Source organism: Mobula birostris, chromosome 2, assembly GCF_030028105.1.
Source record: "Mobula birostris isolate sMobBir1 chromosome 2, sMobBir1.hap1, whole genome shotgun sequence".
NCBI lineage: Eukaryota > Metazoa > Chordata > Chondrichthyes > Myliobatiformes > Myliobatidae > Mobula > Mobula birostris.
In genome coordinates, this window is record NC_092371.1 from 228,707,264 (window position 1) to 228,728,190 (window position 20,927).

The 20,927-nt window shown below is 41.2% G+C and overlaps 1 protein-coding gene across 1 annotated transcript in view; it reads left to right on the forward strand.

Moving 5' to 3' along the window:
• Positions 1-20,927, forward strand: part of trdn (triadin) — a 559,007-nt gene that overhangs the window by 528,929 nt on the left and 9,151 nt on the right. Inside the window, exons 56-58 of the mRNA XM_072251580.1 lie at positions 1,577-1,600; positions 8,878-8,907; positions 18,798-18,830. Of these exons, the coding sequence (XP_072107681.1) occupies positions 1,577-1,600; positions 8,878-8,907; positions 18,798-18,830 (87 nt within the window). The remainder of the gene's footprint in view (positions 1-1,576; positions 1,601-8,877; positions 8,908-18,797; positions 18,831-20,927) is intronic.

Below are 20,927 nucleotides of genomic sequence, written 5' to 3' on the forward strand. Positions count from 1 at the left end.
CAGAGGACATGGGTTAAGGGTGAGGGGGGAAAAGTTTAAAGGGAACATTAGGGGGGGCTTCTTCACACAGAGAGTGGTGGGAGTATGGAATGAGCTGCCAGATGAGGTGTAAATGCGGGTTCTTTTTTAACATTTAAGAATAAATTGGACAGATACATGGATGGGAGGTGTATGGAGGAATATGGTCCGTGTGCAGATCAGTGGGACTAGGCAGAAAATGGTTCGGCACAGCCAAGAAGGGCCAAAAGGCCTGTTTCTGTGCTGTGGTTTTTCTATGGTTTCTTTCTGACTCAGTCCTTCTGTGAAGAGTGACCGCCACACCAGATCCGAATGCCGCTGACCCGGCTTCCGACTGCTGTTGACCCCGTGACCTCTATGGAGAGCAGCCGCTGACCTCCTCCACATTGCCTTTAACACTCAGGCTTCCTCGACGCTTCGAAATAGAGTTGACCATGGTCCGGCGCCCTGTCTCTGGTTATCTCTGTGAGGCAGCTCATGCTCTCGGTCCTCTCCGGGGAGAGCAGAGCGTTAGATCTTAATTCTAATTAATACTAATTCCTCTGCTTCAATCAGCTTTCTCACTGCTGTTATTCCTCATAACTCCATCATACTCCTCTTCAAACCATCACCACACCCCTTGATTGTCCTTTCACTCTTGCCTACTATCTTATTGATTATTTTTTCCACAAAATCACCAGATATCCCCAGTCTTCCCCCTATCACCCTCATAGCTGGAAGCCTACAACTATTTTCAGCCATGTAGATATCAGGCTCCATCTTGTAGAAGAAATTGAATGTTGTCTAGGAAAGCATTGCTACTTAAAGGCAGGGAAGTTTCAGAATCAGAATCAGGCTTAATATCACCAGCGTATGTCGTGCAATTTGTTACTTTGCAGCAGCAGTAGTATGCAATGCATAATAGTAGAAACCTAATTTAGAACTGGCGGTAGCAGAGCATTGCATTCACAATGGCCGTAGGATTGACTTTGATGGTACAAAACTACTGTGTCACGCCAATGGCTTTTGAGTCCATCTGGTGAAGGGAGCCAGTGAAATAAAACTAGTGGAAAAGAATTTTAACAAAGATGAAGGTCTCGCTCTAAGTAAGAACTGGAATTCGATCGTAAGCAAGGAGGGACAGCAGGCACCTGTTTGGATGGGGATTAACCAATCAGGAAGGACGGGCAACTGGGGTATAAGTACATGCCCAGGCATCACCCCTGATGAAGATAGCTGAGTTTGTCAGCAAAACGTCGATTAAAGTCGACAAGTGTACCCAGCTGGAAGCCTGAGAAGAGTTTATACATTAATATTATTATTGTAAATTACAGTAAGAAGTGTTATTATATATTTGTTAAAACTTAAATTAAATAAGTAGTGCAAAAGGAGAAAAAAAATACCATATAGTTTCCCAAGCTATCAATATTTGCAGAAGAGATCCCACATTGGGCTCTACAGACGAGGTGACATTTTCTCCGGAGAAGAACATTGGGGTCACTTATTGAAGGTGCTTTTTAATTGTCATCCTAGAAATCAAGCATGCAACTATCTAATGCCAATTTCTTTATGATTCCAGAAAAGATTCAACATGAAAAAGAAGGTAAGAAAACTATATGAATTTTAACAGAGAGTCCAATTACAATACATTCTTGTTATTAATTCATTGTTAGGACAGGCTCCCGAGTACAGATGCTTTGGCACAGTTTCTACTCAGGAGCCAATGGATGTACTTGGATCACTCTCTGTGACATCAAAGCTGGAGAAATTTTCATTAATATATCAATGGTTTTCAAATAAAACTAATCAATAATGTACTGTAAAGACAAAAGAATTAGTGGAGGATTGTGGGACGTCTTCTTAAAGATACCACAGTCAACAACGGAAACAGTTTTATTTTGGTCAGAGAAATGGTTGGTGGCCCATGAACCAACACAGACACCTGTCACATGGGACTGCTCCATGTAACATTCTTCAACCTACTACCAAATGTGAAGGGAGAAGACTCTTGTTATACTTTGTAATTCCAAAACATAAAACTAATTGAACACAAAACATGGTGCTGGGGAATAACGTGTCTACTTTTCAGTTATTTAGTTAGGCACACACTTACGATGCGGTGGCATAATGACTTAATGCTGTTCACGTAATCCTTGCATATAACCCGTACTGAATAATGTAAACAACAAAGAATGCCTAATCAACCAATAAGTTTACAATGTTACTCAAATATTACTGAAGTATGAACTACACAATGATCCTCATTTGGCGACATCCCCACTGGGATCCCTCTCACTGCCCGATCGATTGCCCCGGTGTGCCCACACAGCAGATGACACTGAAGAAGTGGCAGCTGTGCTGGAGCACCCTGTACATGAAACTATTTCCTATGTGGCAAAAGCATAGCAGAGAACAAAGCCTGGAATATTTTCCTCTGCTGAGCTGAAACCTCCAAATACGGTTCCACTTGATTCATGGATAAAACCAAAAAGAAAAGTTATTGAGAGCCTTGGCCAAGCAGTTAATTATAGCTGCCATTGACATGCATGACCATGGTGCATATCTGACAAGGCTGAAAGAATATACTAATATAATAGTTAGGCAGACACTCAGATACCATTATAATGAAACAGGGGGATTTTCTGGTATAGTAAAACCCTGACAATCAAGCATGCTGAGGACTTTAGTGATGCCAGGGTGACAGATTACCAGGCTAATAGATATTACTCTAATCAATGCCCTCTAACTTCTTAATTCCCCCTTTTTTTTAAGATGTTACACAGTAGCATATTAAATTTCTCAAAGATGCAGGTAAATTTAAAGGGAATGAGGGAACCAGGGCTCCGGTTGGTCAGAATGGATCGTGGGGACTGGGGCTTCTGTGGGATAAAAGGGAGCATTAGAACTGGAGAACTGACAAGTTGAAAAGGAATGTAGAAAATATTATCCATTGAGCTTTGGGATTTTCAGATAGTTGTACAGTAGTTTACCAGATTTTTACTGTATAGTGTGAAGAGCAATCTTCACTAAAAATGTTTGCCAAATGTGAGATTTGACCTTTTTCTCCACAGAAGTTGGAGTGTGGGTGCGAGTTAGAACAACCAGAACAGTCCTCGGGCAATGAGCCCTGACAGGCTTCCTTCACTAGTTCTCTCCTGCTGTGCAGTTTTTAATCCTGTAGCATGCCTGTCAGGTTTTCAGTTCTAATAGGGAGTTTATGTTCTTCCTACTGAATATGAACTCCGAAGGTCCATGGTGATTAAGCTAGTGTTGCTTTCAGATAATTTGGTTAATATTTCAGAAGTAAAGGATGAGGTTTTGTTTACAATTTTAAGAAAAAATATTCACACTTCTCCAAGAAGCACTTATTAAAATTAATATAACTTCCTTGTAAAATTAGCATATTTACCAAGTATATTGCATTTAATGTGAAATTTAAATTTTTGCTTTAAGCACATTAGAAACAGAATCATCTGGTAGCCAAAAATATGCCAATCAAATTGTTTCCTGTGGCGTTGGGAGAGGCACCTTGGACAAAAAGCACTAGGCACTCCCCCTCTAAGGCAATTGGTGACTAAACTAATGAGTTGTCAGAAAATTTGGTTAATATTCGGGAAGTTGAAATATTGCTTTGCGTAAATGAATGCTTACACAATTAAACCTTGTATTTCTGTTTTTTTAAGAACATGATCGCAGCCAAATGTAAGCCATAAACTATACTCCAATTGCAAAGCCATTTTAGGCAGGTCAGGCAATTTCTGTGAAGAGGAAAACTGAGGTAATATTTTAAGCTGATGAAGATGAAGGTAAATTGAGGCAAATACTGGACTTGTCATTAAGACATTTGTTGACATTTAAGAGATTTGTGGTCCATAATGTGGGAGAAAGCTGAATAGTCTATGAAAATATTAATGCACTGCTCAGGTGGGCAGAAAGAACAAATTCAATCCAAGGATTTACGAAGCAAAAATTTTCAGAGGAGAAACAAAGCAGGGAAATAAACTATAAATGAATGTTAATAAATGTGGAAGAAATGAGATGCCAGGGATCCCTGAAGTAGCAGAATGAGTTGATAAGATGGTTAAGAAAGCTTGTGAAACATTTTCATTTATTGATCATGGCAGAAATATCTTTCTACAACTGAATGGAAAACTAATTAACCCACAAACAGATTACTTTTTACAATACCAATGACCATCACTGAAGAAGGATGTGACAGCAGTAGAGAGAGTATGGAGGTTGCTAGACTGTAGATGTTTATTTATGAGGAAATAATTGACAAACTGAGGCTGTTTTCTTTGGAACAAAAGAGCTGACGGGTGATTTAATTGAACTACATGAACCTATGAAATGCCTAGGAAGGGTGATTAGGAAGGACTGATTATTAAATGAGGTGAGGAGGAAGATTTAAGTCTAGTTGGTAAAATAATTAGAAGTGAGTTGAGGCAGAAAGAATCCTGCAAAATGTGATAGAGGTCTGAAGCGCTTTACTTGAAAATATTGTAGGGGAGCCCTAAAGCAGCTAATCTGTATCTGTATGAGTATTTCATGTTCTGTAATCAATAAGACTGAAGAATAGATGTAGGTATTTTCATTGGCATGGACCAGTAGTGTCTTCCTGTGCCATAAACCTATGTGATTTTATGATCCTGAACTCAGTGGTGGCTGCCACATTTGCCAAAATAGGAATACTGTTTGTACCTCATCATTGAAAGATCTTTGGGGAGTTTATGAATATGAACTCCTTCATTTGTCAAAATAATCCAAAAGCATTTTATGATCTTTACTTTGTGTTTATTTCAAATTTCAATCAAGATCCTTGGCTGAACTTTAAATGTTTGGAATACTTTGAATAGGTGTAGGTGGAGAAATGGGACGAGGCAGATTAATAATTTGGCGCAAACTAGAAAGGGCATGGGGGTTTTTCCTATTCTGTAGTATCCTATGACTCCAAACTGGAATCATGTGACATCATCAAAAATGATAATTAGACCTCATTTATTTTCTTAGTAAACTAGCAATGTATGGTGAAAGTTTGCGATTTTTTGATCCCACTGTTTAGGACAAAATGTTAAAGACGTTGAGCACAATCACTTGGGAAGAATTCAGTGACAAAGGAAAATTTCATTTTAGACGTCTTGTGATCCTTATTGGTGATTCTGGTTGTGCTCTGTGGCAAAGGCAGGTTTATTCCAAGTATCAGGATTACAAAAATGTATTTGGTGACATATGCTTCACCATTAGAACAGTACAGCACAGGACCAGGCTCTTCGGCACACAATGTTGTGCCAAGTATTCTAAAAAGTAAATCCAAACCCCCCAAAAAGTAATCCATCCTGCCTACACAATGTACATATCCCTCTATCTTCCTCATATTCATGTGCCTATCTGAATGTGTCTTAAAAAACCTCTAATGTAGCCTCTACTACCATACTAGGCAACGTATTCTAGACATCCACCAGTCTCTGAGTAAAAATCTTACCCCTCACATCCCCTTTGAACCTACTCCCTCTCAACTTCAATCCATGCCCTCTGGCATTGTCCGAGAAAACCCTTAGCTCCTTCTATGGGGAGCTCTAACCAGCTGGCTTGAAAATTACCTGAAGAGCAATGATGAGAACTCAGTAATAAGTCCCACACATAAAATTTGCTGGTGAACGCAGCAGGCCAGGCAGCGTCTATAGGAAGAGGTGCAGTCGACGTTTCGAGCCGAGACCCTTCGTCAGGACTAACTGAGAGAAAAGATAGTAAGAGATTTGAAAGTGGGAGGGGGAGGGGGAGATCCGAAATGATAGGAGAAGACAGGAGGGGGAGGGATGGAGCCACCTCCAATGGGATCCCACCACTAAGCACATCTTTCCCTCCACCCCCCCCCCCGCTTTCCTCAGGGATTGCCCCCTACGCAACTCCCTTGGCCATTCGTTCCCCCCGCCCCCCCACCGAACTCCCTCCCGGCACTTATCCTTGTAAGCAGAATAAGTGCTACACATGCTATCACACTTCCTCCCTCACCACCATTCAGGGCCCCAGACAGTCCTTCCAGGTGAGGCGACACTTCACCTGTTAGTCAGCTGGGGTGATATACTGCGTCCGGTGCTCTTGATGCGGCCCTCTATATATTGGCGAGACCTGACGCAGGCTGGGAGACTGTTTCGCTGAACGGTCTGTCCGCCAGAGAAAGCAGGGTCTCCCGGTGGCCAAACATTTTAATTCCACGTCCCATTCCCATTCTGATATGTCTATCCACGGCCTCCTCTACTGTCAAGATGAAGCCACACTCAGGTTGGAGGAACAACACCTTATATTCCGTCTGGGTAGCCTCCAACCTGATGGCATGAACATTGACTTCTCAAACTTCCGCTAATGCCCCACCGCCCCTTCATACCCCATTGTGTATTTATTTATTATTATTTTTATTAATTTTTCTCTCTCTCTCTCCTTTTTCTCCCTCTGTCCCTCTCACTATACTCCTTGCCCATCTTCAGGGCTTCCCCCCTCCCCCTTTCTTTCTCCCTAGGCCTCCCATCCCATGATCCTCTCATATCCCTCTTGCCAATCAACTTTCCAGCTCTTGGCTCCATCCCTCCCCCTCCTGTCTTCTCCTATCATTTCGGATCTCCCCCTCCCCCTCACACTTTCAAATCTCTTACTGTCTCTTCTTTCAGTTAGTCCTGACAAAGAGTATCGGCCCGAAATGTCGACTGTACCTCTTCCTATAGATGCTGCCTGGCCTGCTGCGTTCACCAGCAATTTTTATGTGTGTTGCTTAAAACGCCAGCATCTGCAGATTTCCTCGTGTTTGCGTCAGTAATAAGTCCTTTTTTTAGTAATTTGATCAGATTTAGATGGAGAAATAACTTCAAACGTAGCTGGTTGAACCTACATATTGTAAAAGAGGCGTGTTTCTTGATTTGTCAGTCTTTCACAAATTCTGTGAAGTTGGCATTAAATCTTTTTGTCACTACCGATCTACTAAATCAGTAGAACTATATAGTATGCTTAACGCAATGACACCACTAATATGCATCCACCAATAGCACCTGCAGTAAAATGAAAGGCAGTTAAAATGCTCTGACTAAATTAGCAATCAATATGTGAATACAAGAACTGAAAAATGGCCCCTCCTCTTCGGAATCAATGTTCTGCCAAGTGCAGGTGAGGTGAGGAACATAAATCGAGAGGAAAGAGCTGGTGTTTGTAGAGGAATTGAATAATAGACTCAGTAAAATGATTTTTTTTAAATGGGAAGTATTACATAGATATGACTGTACTATTTGACATTGCTGTGTTTGCCAAGCTCGGCAATTAGCTTGCAAACGTTTCATCACCAGTCAAGGTGAAATCCTCAGTGCACAGTTGTTGGTATTTCTGGGAGTGCTGGTGTTTATATAGGTCCCCATTTTCTTGCCTTGGTCCTGATTGGCTACCCCTTCAGTTGACCTTTGAATTCTATTGGCTTGCATTTATTTGTCTCTTGGGCATTTGTGGATAGTGTCTATTTCAATATGTTTGTTTATGAAGTTATCAGAAGAGAACCAGCTTCTAAAACTTCTCATGCCTGCCTCATGTTTGCCTGTGCCAGAGCCTCTGCGGTATCCTTCTCAGTCTTCATGTACCGAGATCAGCGACAGTATATCATGTTTCTGTTCCACCAGTTTGCATTCTCATACAAACGAGTTAAGAGTTTATGTCCTGTTCTTGAATATTCTGAATTCTAATTGGACTAGGAAGTCATGTAATATATACACTTTACAACAGGAACAGGAATGGGTAATAAAGAGGAGCTTATAATCATAATATTTATAGTTTTATTGTATTATGTATTCAACCATTTTAATATTTTGGTATCCATTTTCTCCACCTTCATGTGTCAGTACACAGAGAGTTGCCATTACAGCACTGGTAAAACCAGCTGCCACTTGCTGGTTAATTGCATACTGATTTTGACTGACTGGTTACAGTTCAGGAGGCCTTTAAAAATGCTGAAGTCCGCATGTGGTTGTAGGATGTCCCCAGGCATTGGTGTATTGAGACGAGACAGGGAGCACAGAACACTTTTAGCTGTGAGGAGAAGGAAGAGATGGAAAAGAAAGATTCAAAGCAGAAGCCATGGCCAAGCTATTCAGGATTATATCATTTATTGAATTTAACCCTGTAAACATTAGACAGCATAGCAAAAAAAAAACACCCTACATTATTTTTAAAGGAAATAAATAATATGAACTCAGGACTTTTCTCGCAATGTGCGGAAAAAAACTGATCATATTGCTAAAATTTAACTCTGCTTTGTAGATTTTAATTAACGTAATGAATAACTCTGAAAGATGCACAATTAGTCAATAGATGCTTTGATTTCTGTAAGCATTTAAAATGAGCTATCTCATAGCTAAGTTCTTTAAGATTATAATGCAAGGATATACATGCATGAAATGGAGATGCAATATTTTCAATGGCAAATTTGTTCTACAAACTAAACGTGTTCTTTCAATAGTCTTTCTGAAACATTTGTTAACTTAATGCAAAATCAAAATATGTGGCATAAAAGATTAGTTTAATTTTTGCATGATGTCACCTTTACAATTTCCTAACCCTTACACCAAATATTTATTAACCAAGCTGTTATATGTGTGCATTCATAAATTTAAAATTAAATGCAACTTTTTCTAAATAAAGGATGACAAGATGTAAATCATTTATCAATTAATAATATCAGAATAGATTTTGTATTACAGGTGGGCAGATTATTGCAGGTCAATGTTGTACACACATTGCTTACATATGAATGTGATTAGACATATTAATGACATTTACTGGAAATTTATGAATATGTTTACCATAGAAACTGTGGATGGATTAATAGTGCAGTATTTTCATTTACAGACAAAGTTCCCAAAGCAGCAAAGGCACCAAGTAAGAGAGATTTCTTTGTATTAATAGCATAATATTGTTATCATGTGCATGCTCAGAATGGACGTTTGTCATCACAGTATTTCACAGGTGTATAAATTCTTGGCAAGGGCAGGAAAGCCTTGAAAAATAACGAAGGGGATAAAGTCAAAAGAATTGTATCTGAGATAATCAAAAAGTAGAATCGATTTAAAGATCAAAAGTTCAAAGTAAATTTATTACCAAAGTACATATATGTGGCACCATGTACAACCCTGAGGTTCTTTTCCTTACTGGCATATTCAATAAGTCTATAATGATAACAGAACCAATGTAAGTCTGCCCAGCTAGGGTGTTCAACCAGAGTGCAGAAGACAACAAATGGTGCAAATACAAAAAGAAGAAAGAGTAATAATAAATAAACAATAAATATCGAAAACATGAGATGAAGAATCCTTGAAAGTGAATCCATTAGTTGTCAGACATTTCAGTGATGGGGCAAGTGAAATGAAGTTGAGTGAAGTTATCGCCTTTGGTTCAAGAGCCTGATTGTTGAGGGGTAGTAACTTCTCCTGAACCCTCGGGTGTGGATCTTGAGGTTCCTGTACTTTCTTCTTGATGGCAGCAGTGAGAAAGGGGCATGTCCTGGGTGTTGGGGGTCCCTGATAGTGGATGCTGCTTTCCTGCAACAACAATTCATATAGATGTGCTCAATGTTTGGGAGGGCTTAACCATGATGGGCTAGGCTGTATCCACTACTTGTAGGATTTTCCATTCAAGGCCTTTGGTGTTTTCATGCCATGCAGTGTTTCAGCCAGTCAATGTACTCTCCCCTACACACCTGCAGAATTTTGTTAAAGTTTTAGAGGTCATACTGAGTCTTTGAAAACTCCTAAGGAAGTAGAGGCACTGCTGTGTTTTCTTCACTTAATTGCTGGGTCCAATACAGGTCCTCTGATATAATAACACTTCCGCATTTAAGGTTGTTCACCTTCTCCATCTCTGATCCTCCGATGAAGACTGGCTCATAGAGCTCTGGTTTCCTTTTCCTGAAGTCTATAATCAGCACCTTGGTCTTCTCGGCTTTGAGTAAGAGGTTGTTGTTATGACACCACTCCGATAATTGCAAGAGGAACAAAACTTTGTCCATAGTTGTATCTGGACCCCAAACACAGTGACAGCAATTAGGAGTGTACTGTGCAAAACTGTTAGACATATATAGAATTTCATGACATAAGTGATGTTGAACATGATTCTGACATGGGTCTCTATCGTGGATCGAGAGTGGGAAGGGGGCAGTGAGAGACAAATCATGGTTAGGAAAAGGGGAAGGGAGCAGAAAGCACCACAGAGACGTTCTGTAATAATCATTAAACCAGTTCTTTGGATTCAAATGACCTTGCTGGATGTCTCAGGGCTGGATGCGGTTTGCACCTTTGCCACCCCTCCCACCCCCACACCTTCTCTGCCACATGTCCCACAGACCCCTCCACCCGCCCTTCCCCGCAGCATTCCACCCTCGCTGTTCTCAGCACCCTTTGCTCCTGCCTGATTTACAAACTCGGTCTTCGCTCCACAGTGATAAATACAGTACTGTGCAACAGTCTTGGGCACCCTAGCTATATATATATATCTAAGACTTTTTAATAGTACTGTAAATAATGATATTAGAGATTTATGTAACATGGATACTGAAATAATAGTGGATATATATATAGATTGAATAACTCAAATTAGCTGCAATAATATGGAAGATGACTTTGCAAAATGGTTAAAAGATTGTTTTCCAGATCAATATATGAGAAACCAGAGAAGGTGGCGCAGTACACAGCAAGTAAATCAGTTGTCTCGTAGCTCCAGTGACCTGGGTTTGATACTTATGCCTGGTACTGTTTGTTTATACACAACCACCCTTGGTTTCCAATCCCTTCCTATGTTCTAAAGATGGGACATTTTGTTAGCGGATATGTGGGTTGTAATGTTGATTGGCTACTGTTAATTTGGCCTAGCGAGTAGGTGAGTTGATTAAGAAAGTGGGGAGAACAAATTAAATGGAAAACCGGTGATGGAATGGGATTGCTCTGTACAACAGCATAGATTTAGAGGATTGAGTGGGCTGAGGAGTACCTGATGATGGATGCAGCTTACCTGCAACAACGTTTCATGTAGATGTGCTCAATGGTGGGGAACACTTTACCCGGATGGACTGGGCTGTATCCATTTTCAAGGGATTTTCCATTCAAGGGCATTGGTGTTTCCAAAGCAGGCTGTAATGCAACTGATCAATATACTTTCCCCTACACACCTTTTGGAGTTTGTCAAAGTTTTTGGATGTCCTGCTGAATTTTCACAAACTCTTAAGGAAGTAGAGGCACTGCTGTGCTTTCTTCATAATTGTACTTAACTCAGAAACTGCTTAAGTCCTGGGATTTTCATGCGCAATGGCCTCTAGGGTTTGCAGAGAGTGGTGCAATTGGAAAAAAAACATCCAGTGAGCGGTGGTTCTGTGTGCAAAAACACTTTGTTAATGAGAAAGGTCAGAGGAGAATGGCCAGACTGGCTCAAGCTGACAGGAAGTCGACAGTAATTCAAATAATCACATGCTACATGAGAGGTGTGCTGAACGCACAGCAGGTCAAACCTTAAAATGGATGGGCAGAAAACTTTGAACATACAGGAGGTACCTAATAAAGTGGACATTGAGTGATAAACAAGAGAGAATCTGCAGATACTGGAAATCCATTGGGCGTATGTTTTAATAATGAAAGAAGCAATATGAATTACAAAGGCTGATCAAATCAGCTTGATGCCTCAAAAATAATGCATTCAGTGGTATAGTTAGACTGGTTATAAGGCAGATGGTATGTCCTGACTGGCTGAATAACTGCCTTCATTCACTTTGGCTTAGTGAAGTGGCTGATGCAGAGCAAGGCCATCTGTTGTAAAGAGGCTTCCACCCAAATCGCAAGATATTACAACTAGTGCTATTAACTTGCAGCTGTTAATTTACACCTCCCTTCTTCTTCCTCTTGCTACGCTGTAATGCTCACTGAAGGGGATGATTAACAGGGGTGGCAAGCAGGAGAACGTGCCTCAGAGCAGATACATGCAGAGCCATCTTTAATTTGCCAGTCACCAGGCTGCAGTCTGCGTGCTGGACTGCTCTGGCTTTGGATCCAAACACACTTCTGCCCGGGGGGTTTATTTTCCCTTCATGTTTGTCAGTGACATCTTCGTCAGATCTCATTTCAGCTTTCCAAATGAGTTTCAGGGCAGGAAAGAGTTGAAAAACATCTTCCTCCCTTTTCTTCCCCTTGTTAATGGTCTTCTTCCTCTTCGCATAATTATCTGTACTCATAATTAGAACGTCATGCCCTGATCTGCACTTAGGGGCATGGACAATTGTTCAAGGCTGATCTTTCCATATTATCAGCACACTGCCTTTCTGCTAACACCATCATCTCTCCCCAGCTGGATGCACTAACTTAAAGCAGCACCTGGCAGAGTAACACACACAGAATGCTGAAGGAACTCAGCAGGTCAAGCAGTATCTATGGAGAAGAATAAAGAGCTGATGTTTCGGACTGAGATTCTTCATCCGGACATCTGATGCATTGGCCTGAAACATGGGCTCTTTATTCCTCTCCATAGATGCTGCCTGAAATGAAAACCATCTCCCATATCTTTCTGTGCTGAAGTCTGGAAGCTCAAAGCAAGCAGAACAATAATCACAAGTAGACTAAGAAGATGTACAGAGTTTATCGCATTAAAAAAACGCCTTTTCAGAGACCACAAGGTGTCAGGATTTCAGCTGTCACCTGTCTTGTCAAAGACCAGTCCTGGTGATTTTTACTTCAGCTGTCCTTTCCTGGATCCTTTCCTGTGCTTTAATCTGAAACAGCACCTAACCATGCATTTCTAGGTTTAGTACAAGTTTTAGGCCAATGAATTTCCATTTACTCAGTCCATATCATGTTAGAAATGGCCAAGTAAACTCCTTGTTGTACTTATTCTCATTTATACTTGAGAAGGGTTTTTTACAAAGCTCTTTTGATTCATTCATTTGCATTTTTTTTCTCCAAACATTGATAGGAAACCCAGATTTCTTCAATCTCTTGTATTTTTGACAGAAACTCAGGAGAATTCCTACTGCAATTCAAGGCCATTCCATCTAACTTAATTTGTTGTGCAATGTTGCCTGTTAATAAACTTAAGTAGGATATTGCTCTGAGGATTTCATCTGATTTCATTAATACTTTTCATTCCAAGCCTATCTGTTTCACTTCCACTGCTCATGCATAATGACTCTGGCCCTGGCATATTCTTCTTATTTCTTTAACATGCCACTCGATCTGTTGTTCCACCTGACCAAAGGCATTTCTCCAATTTACCACACTCTGTGAGAGCAGATTTTCACATTGTCATCTGGATTATCCTGGAAAAAAAAATGTGACTCTCTCAAGCTGTTTCGATGTCACAAAACCACAATGCAGATGGTATGGTCAATGTCAATCCCCAGCAGATTGCTCAAAAAACAGAGTTTATGTTTATTTTTTTGAATTTTCGCCTTCTGAATCCATTGTCTGAAATGCCTTAAATGTAAAACATCCTTTACTGAACCTATGATTATTTTTTTAAGCTCCGGCATGAGCAAATTGATCATTCCTTTAATATTTCAACAGCACACAATGCACAGAGTTGTTCTCTTTAAGCTGTCAAATGTGTTGCTGTAGAAGAGTTCAGAATAAGATTCGGAATCAGAATCAGGTTTAATATCACTGGTATATATCACAAAATTTGTTGTTATGTGGCAGCAGCACATTGCAATACGTAGTAATAAAACTGTGAACTACAGTAAGAATATATGTTACATTAAATAAGTAGTGCAGAAATGTGATGAGGTTGCATTCATGGGTTCAATGCCCATTCTAAAATCTAATGGCAGGTGGGAAGAAGCTATTCCTGAATCATTGAGTATGTGTCTTCAGGTTTCTGCACCTCCTCCCTGATGGTAGCAATGAGAAGAGTGTCATGGTTCGGATCGGGGTCCCTTTAAATTTAGCTTGTTTATGTTACGATCCGGACCATTGATTCCCCGTTTTCCTGTGTCCTTCGACTTCGGCGATTAGAGGCAATTAACGCTTGGCTGAACCAGTAGTTTATAATCTCCGGCTTTCAGCCGTTTGGTGCGGGAGTGTCTGCAAAGTCATGGTGTGCCAATGTCATCTGGCTGGAGCAAGTCTTGTCTCCGCCCGAAGCGAGTGTTGGTAATTCACCTTTCCTCACCGGAGCAACTCTGTCCAGTTACCTTGCCGAAGTGAGCCTGCAAAGTTTCCTCATCAAGGTGGGTCCGTCAGTTAACCCGCCGGGGAGAATCTAGAGCCGCTGTCTACTGTCCCCGGGCCGAGTTGAGAGCTCGGCACTACCCGGAGGTTCCAAGCACTACGTCCTGGTTCCGGCGGCATCCAAGTACTACGTCCACGTCCTGGCCCTGGCGGCATTCAAGTACCACGTCCACGTCCTGGCCCTGGCAGCATTCAAGTACCACGTCCAAGTTCTGGCCCTGGCAGCATTCAAGTACCACGTCCACGTCCTGGCCCTGGCAGCATCCAAGTACCACGTCCACGTCCTGGCCCTGGCAGCATTCAAGTACCACGTCCACGTCCTGGTCCTGGCAGCATCCAAGTACCACGTCCAAGTCCTGGCCCTGGCGGCATTCAAGTACTACGTCCAAGTCCTGGTCCTAGCGGCGTTCAAGTACCATGTCAAGTCCTGGCCCTGGTGGCACTCAAGTACCATGTCAAGTCCTGGCCCTGGCGGCTTCCCAGTTCCGAGTCTAGTCCTGGCCCTGGCAGTCTGTGATTCCTGTCCTACCCCTTGTCTGAATCCCTTCTCTGCCCCCTCGCCTCTAGCCCTCGTCTGCAGCCCCCGCCTGCACTTCGGTCTAGTTCCATCACCGGAGCTAGATAGGTACTGTCTGGTGTTCATTCGTGTTGGTCTTGTCTTGTCCTGTCCTCACCTCTGTGGGGTAAGTCAGGCCATCTTGCCATTGCCCCATGGGGTGTCATGTCTTGTCTCGTCTTGTCCTCACCCCTGTGGTGTAAGTCAGGCCGTCTTGCCGTTGCCCCGCGAAGGGTCATGAGTCCTGGCCCTATGTCCTGTACCCAAGGAGGGGTCCCGGCTCTCTGTTCTGTGTGCGAGTCCCGGCCCTATGTCCTGTACCCAAGGAGGGGTCCCGACTCTGCGTTCTGTGTACATGTCCATGGTTCCATGTACTTGCTCTCCCGAGACCGAGGCTCTGTCTTCCCATGTTCCTAGCCCATGTCATGTCCATGCCTGGTTCTGGGGTCCGAGCCCGAGGCAAGACCCAGGTACTGGGTCCTTGCCCAGTCTCTGGCTTGGAGTCCATACCCTAGCCTCTTCATATCTCCTCTAGTTCTGGGAGCCAGTTCCGAGTCCAAGCCCAGACCCTTGGTCCCAGCCTAGTCATAGTCCTGAGTCCTTATCCTGTTCGCTATTCCTGCTTCTGTCTTGCTCTCCTGGTATCGTACAATAAACTAAACCTAAGTAACCTCTCAAGATCTGTCTTGCATTTGGGTCCACCCTATGTCAGCTTGACCTAATGAGCAGAACAGCAGGTTTTGGGTTCAAACTCAAAAACGTTTTGAGCACATATGTAAAACAGACACTGACATTTATTGCTAAATTGGTGCTGTCTTTTAGCCAAGCAAACCTTTAAAAGTGATAGCAAACCTAAGCAAAATCCACCTGTTGCAGATATTAGGACTCTTGCATTTCGTGTACCAGAATAATGAAGGAGGTTTCTTGAATTATTATACATGAAAATGAATAGAGTTCCTTATTATCATCTTGCAATATCAAAGATAAAGATGGGCTTTATTTATCACATATACATCAAAACATTAAAAAACACAGAGAAATGTGTTATTTGAATACTATCAAATCAGCAAGAATTGTGCTGGGGGCAGCCTGGGTCTCCACACTTCCAGTGCTAACATAACATGCCCACAACTTACTGACACAAACCCAGATGTGGGAGGAAACTGAAACATCCAGAGAAAGCCCACTCAGTCACCGGGAGAACGTACAAATTCCTTACAGACAGTGGCGGGAATTGAACCCGGATCAGTGATCACCAGCACTGTAAAACTAATGCATTAACCACAATGCCACCGTATTGGTGTCCTTAGTCATCAACAGAACCAAGCAAAGAGAATCCTTCAAAATAATTTAGCATGTAATGTTTTGGAGATACTGTAAAAGTATTTGATGACATATAAAAACAAGCTTTCTTTCAATTACATGTTATCGCTGGTGATGACCATAATCCTCGATTTGCACTTTCAACTTTAAAGAGGACACTTTCAACACATTGTTCCTGTATTTTTATATATCTAATTTTACACTTTCTTATAAAAGGACAAAATGCAAAATCATCATGCCATTTACCAAACATGACTCTGTATTGGAAAGATCACCCACCAGGTTCATGAACTGGACATTTGCAGGCAGATACTTCAGCCTTCATAACAAAGGGAGTTGCATATAGAACATAAAACATAGAATAGTACAGCACAGTACAGGCCCTTTGGCCCACAAGCCCCCACCTTAGATTCCTCCATATACCTGTCTAGTAGTCTCTTAAACTTCACTAGTGTATCTGCCTCCACCACTGACTCAGGCGGTGCATTCCATGCACCAACCACTCTCTGAGTAAAAAACCTTCCGCTAATATCCCCCATGAATTTCCTACCCCTTACCTTAAAGCCATGTCCTCTTGTATTGAACAGTGGTGCCCTGGGGAAGAGGTGCTGGCTATCCACTCTATCTATTCCTCTTATTATCTTGTACACCTCTATCATGTCTCCTCTCATCCTCCTTCTCTCCAAAGAGTAAAGCCCTAGCTCCCTTAATCTCTGATCATAATGCATACTTTCTAAACCAGGCAGCATCCTGGTAAATCTCCTCTGTGCCCTTTCCAATGCTTCCACATCCTTCCTATAGTGAGGTGACCAGAACTGGACACAGTACTCCAAGTGTGGCCTAACCAGAGTTTTATAGAGCTGCATCATTACATCGCGACTCTTAAACCCTATCCCTCAACTTATGAAAGCTAACACCCCATAAGCTTTCTTAACTACCCTATCCACCTGTGAGGCAACTTTCAGGGATCTGTGGACATGTACCCCCAGACACCTCTGCTTCTCCACACTACCAAGTATCCTGCCATTTACTTTGTAAAGGAGCAAAAAGGTCCTTCTGCAGTTGTACAGGGCCCTGGTGAGACCACACCTGGAGTACTGTGTACAGTTTTGGTCTCCAAATTTGAGGAAGGACATTCTTGCTATTGAGGGAGTGCAGCATAGGTTCACGAGGTTAATTCCCGGGAAGGCTGGTCTGTCATGTTCATATGTTGAAAGATTGGAGCGACTGGGCTTGTATACACTGGAATTTAGAAGGATAAGAGGGGATCTGATTGAAACATATAAGATTATTAAGGAATTGGACATGCTAGAGGCAGGAAACATTTTAACGATGTTGGGGGAGTCCAGAATCAGAGGCCACAGTTTAAGAATAAGGGGTGGACCATTTAGAACGGAGTTGAGGAAAAACTTTTTCACACAGAGGGTTATGGTTCTGTGGAATGCTCTGCCTCAGAAGGCAGTGGAGGCCAGTTCTCCGGATTCTTTCAAGAAAGAGTTAGATAAAGCCCTTAAAGATAACGGAGTCAAGGGCTATGGGGAGAAGGCAGGAAAAGGATACTGATTGTGGATGATCAGTCATGATCACAGTGAATGTGGTGCTGGCTCGAAGGGCTGAATGGCCTACTCCTGCACCTATTGCCTATTGTCTATTGTCTATTTTAAGATGATTCATTCTCTGGTGGAGAACTATGGGCAGAGAATGCTGACTTGGGACATGCAATGAAGCTTTTTCCTGTATTTTCATGTTCCTAAATTTTATTACACTGGTGAAATGTTTCCATGTGCTTAGAAGAATGTGGAAGAAATGTTTGGCTAAACTTGATTGAATCAGAATTTCCACTGGGACTCTCTGGATCTCCTGTTGCAATATCAAGGGGGAAGGAACCTACAGAACTCCCAAACAAATTATATCAACTTACAAGTTCAACCATTGCAAAAGTTTACTGGGGAGCCATTGAGATCATGATAAGAGATTTGGACAACATCCAGCAAATTTATTGTTAATACATAGAACTGTAGTGAATCTGACAATGCATGGCCATTTTGATGGAATCTCTTCAGTATTCTTGGTGAGTACTTTAATCTGAAGTTGTCTGCACCAGGGAAAGCCATAGTGTGGCACAATGACACAGAACGTGGAGCTGTTGCCTCACAGTTCCAATAGCCTGGGCTAAATCCCGTGATGCTGCCTGTGTGGAGTTTGCAAGTTCTCCCTGTGGTCATGTGAGCTTTTGTAGAGTTGATTAGGTTTCTGACTATATCGCAATAAGTTAAGTTAATTGACTGCTATAAATTGCCCCTAGTATTTAAATAAAATCTGGATGGATTTGATGAGAGTGTAGGTATAATAAAATGCAATTAGTGCAAATTGTTACCTGATTCTATAACTCCATGAGATGTATAATAGACAAAACTGGGAGTGCTAACTCATTAAACCAAAAACTCCCAGTTCTCTACTTCAAGGGGAAATTGGAGACTAGTGTGGAAGGGAAAGGTCCACTGATCCCTGATTGTGGTGGTGAGGTTGTATGAGTATGTGTACGTAAAGATATGGTACTGGTGGTCGGTTAGAACTGCTGTTTCAACACACTAGGATTTCAAGGGGAAAATGAAAAAGTGCAGTAACATTTATTACCACAACTTTCATCTGTATCTCTGTAACACAGTCCTTTTTTTTTTACCTTATAGGACAAAGTTCTGTCGCAGAAGTGGCATCAAAAGGTTGGCTATCTGAATACAACTCAGTTATATTTGGTGCTGAAATAGGCATTCTGGGTATTTTATTTTACAAAAACAATCTGCAAATAGTGCTTTATAAATTAAAATATCATTAAATTGATACTTTTGATTTTTCTCAATGTTCTGTTCAGTAGATGTGGAGAATAAGATCATAAGAGATGTGGAGAATTAGACCACCTTGCAGTATGGTTGGTTAAAATGTGTCTTGCACATGTATACTGATACTACATTAAATCTAATTCTTAATATGGATTAAAATAGCAGAGCAAAGGGCACCAAGCACAATAAGAGTGGAGGGTCTGTTCCATTAAACGCTACAAATGAAAAATGAGACCAGCCAAAATCCACTGTAAAACGGCTTATACCGGAAACAAGCAATAAAACAGAATGTGCAATTCCCATTGGGATTTTACACCTTGAAAAGCAAGAGACAAAATGCGTAGGGGAAAGGGAATATATTTGCCTGCTCAGCCAAAGAGGAGTTCATGATGTGGTCTATGAAATACATGGCAGCAGGGAGATTCTGTATTATAGAAATAGGCCAGCAGAATCCCCAAAGACAATAAGAAGTAAAAAAGGAAAATAATGGAGACATGCACGAGGTCGAGCAGCATCTATGTGGAGAAAATCAGATTTTCTGTGTGGGATTTGAAAGTTTTTCCTTTGTGTCCTTGATTTCACGTGGGTTCCCCAGTTTCCTCCCACATCTCGCAATTACCCCTGGCATAGGTTTCTGGTAGGAGAATGAAGTGAGATAAATGAGCTTCTTGGTGAATCAGATTGATGGGGTTCCTCTGAGAGACATCACAGTTTGCTCCTACAACAGCTTTGAAGAGGGCCTAATGCAGCATGGATAATGCTAACTGCATTTCATTGGCTTCGTATCTGTACTCGGCACAATGACAATGAAGTTGAATCTAATCTAATCTAATGTAATAATATCACATGTTTGTTTGAAATTTACAGCATCAGTCAATATCATGACTGATACAAGGTGAACCTTTGAGTGAAGGACTTAATTATGTGGAGGGTCTTATTAATTGGACATACTACTGCTTCTGGTCTAATATATTATATTATGCACCAACAAGTAACACTAAATTCTTCCTTGGCTGCCACCTCTGAATGTTTCATAGATACTGCCTGACGTGCTGAGTTCCTCCATCATTTTGTGTGTTTTATTTCTAAATGTTTGCTCAGTTGAATACATTTAAATGCATTTACTTTCAGAATTAAGTGACTGACTTAATAATTTTCAGCAATAGATCCTAGATAAAATTTACTCAGCTGACAAAATTAATATGAAGCTCTATTGAATAAAGCTCACATTTTTATATTTGCAATTCCTTGGAGCTTCATGATATTATTCCAAAAAGGTATGGAACTTTACACTCAATCTTATCAAGTACACCAATAACTATGTCATGCTACAAGTGCTACGTTCACTTTTGAGTCATGTTGCATTTATACTTTTGGTACAATTACACATAAAAGTCTCGCTCCGTAATGAACATTCATGGATAGGAGATAACTTTTGCACTAATTGCCATTCAAAGTTAATAGAAAATACATAAAGGGTACCCAATCAGTCAGGTATTGACAACAAATTATGCCATTGTATCTTTAAAACAGTTTATAGCTTTTATTTTAAACTGATAGTATTCAGTGCTTTCATGCATGAATTAACATATGTCTTCTCTCATATTGCACTGATGAAGCATGAGCCACTTGGAGGAAATTTGCAGTTATGAAGTATTTAAATTTGAAGCTTGAGTTTGCACACTGAGCATTGAGAGAATTTGCTTGTTTTTTTTTCCCAGCTACATCAAGCCCACTACTTCCTTCCAAATGAATCACGTGTACCGTATACGGTGGTAGACTGTTAGGATTTATCTAGTTTAATTGTAATGTTCCTAACCCTCAATTCAGCTGTGAAGTGCAGGAACCCTTCACGTGAGCCAGAAACACTCAGGACTGCCTGTTTCCATCCATTTCTTTAACAGTGTACCAAACACTAATGTTTTTGTGGAGATGTATTACAAAGTCTCATCAACTGTGCATTTACTCTCAAACAGTCTG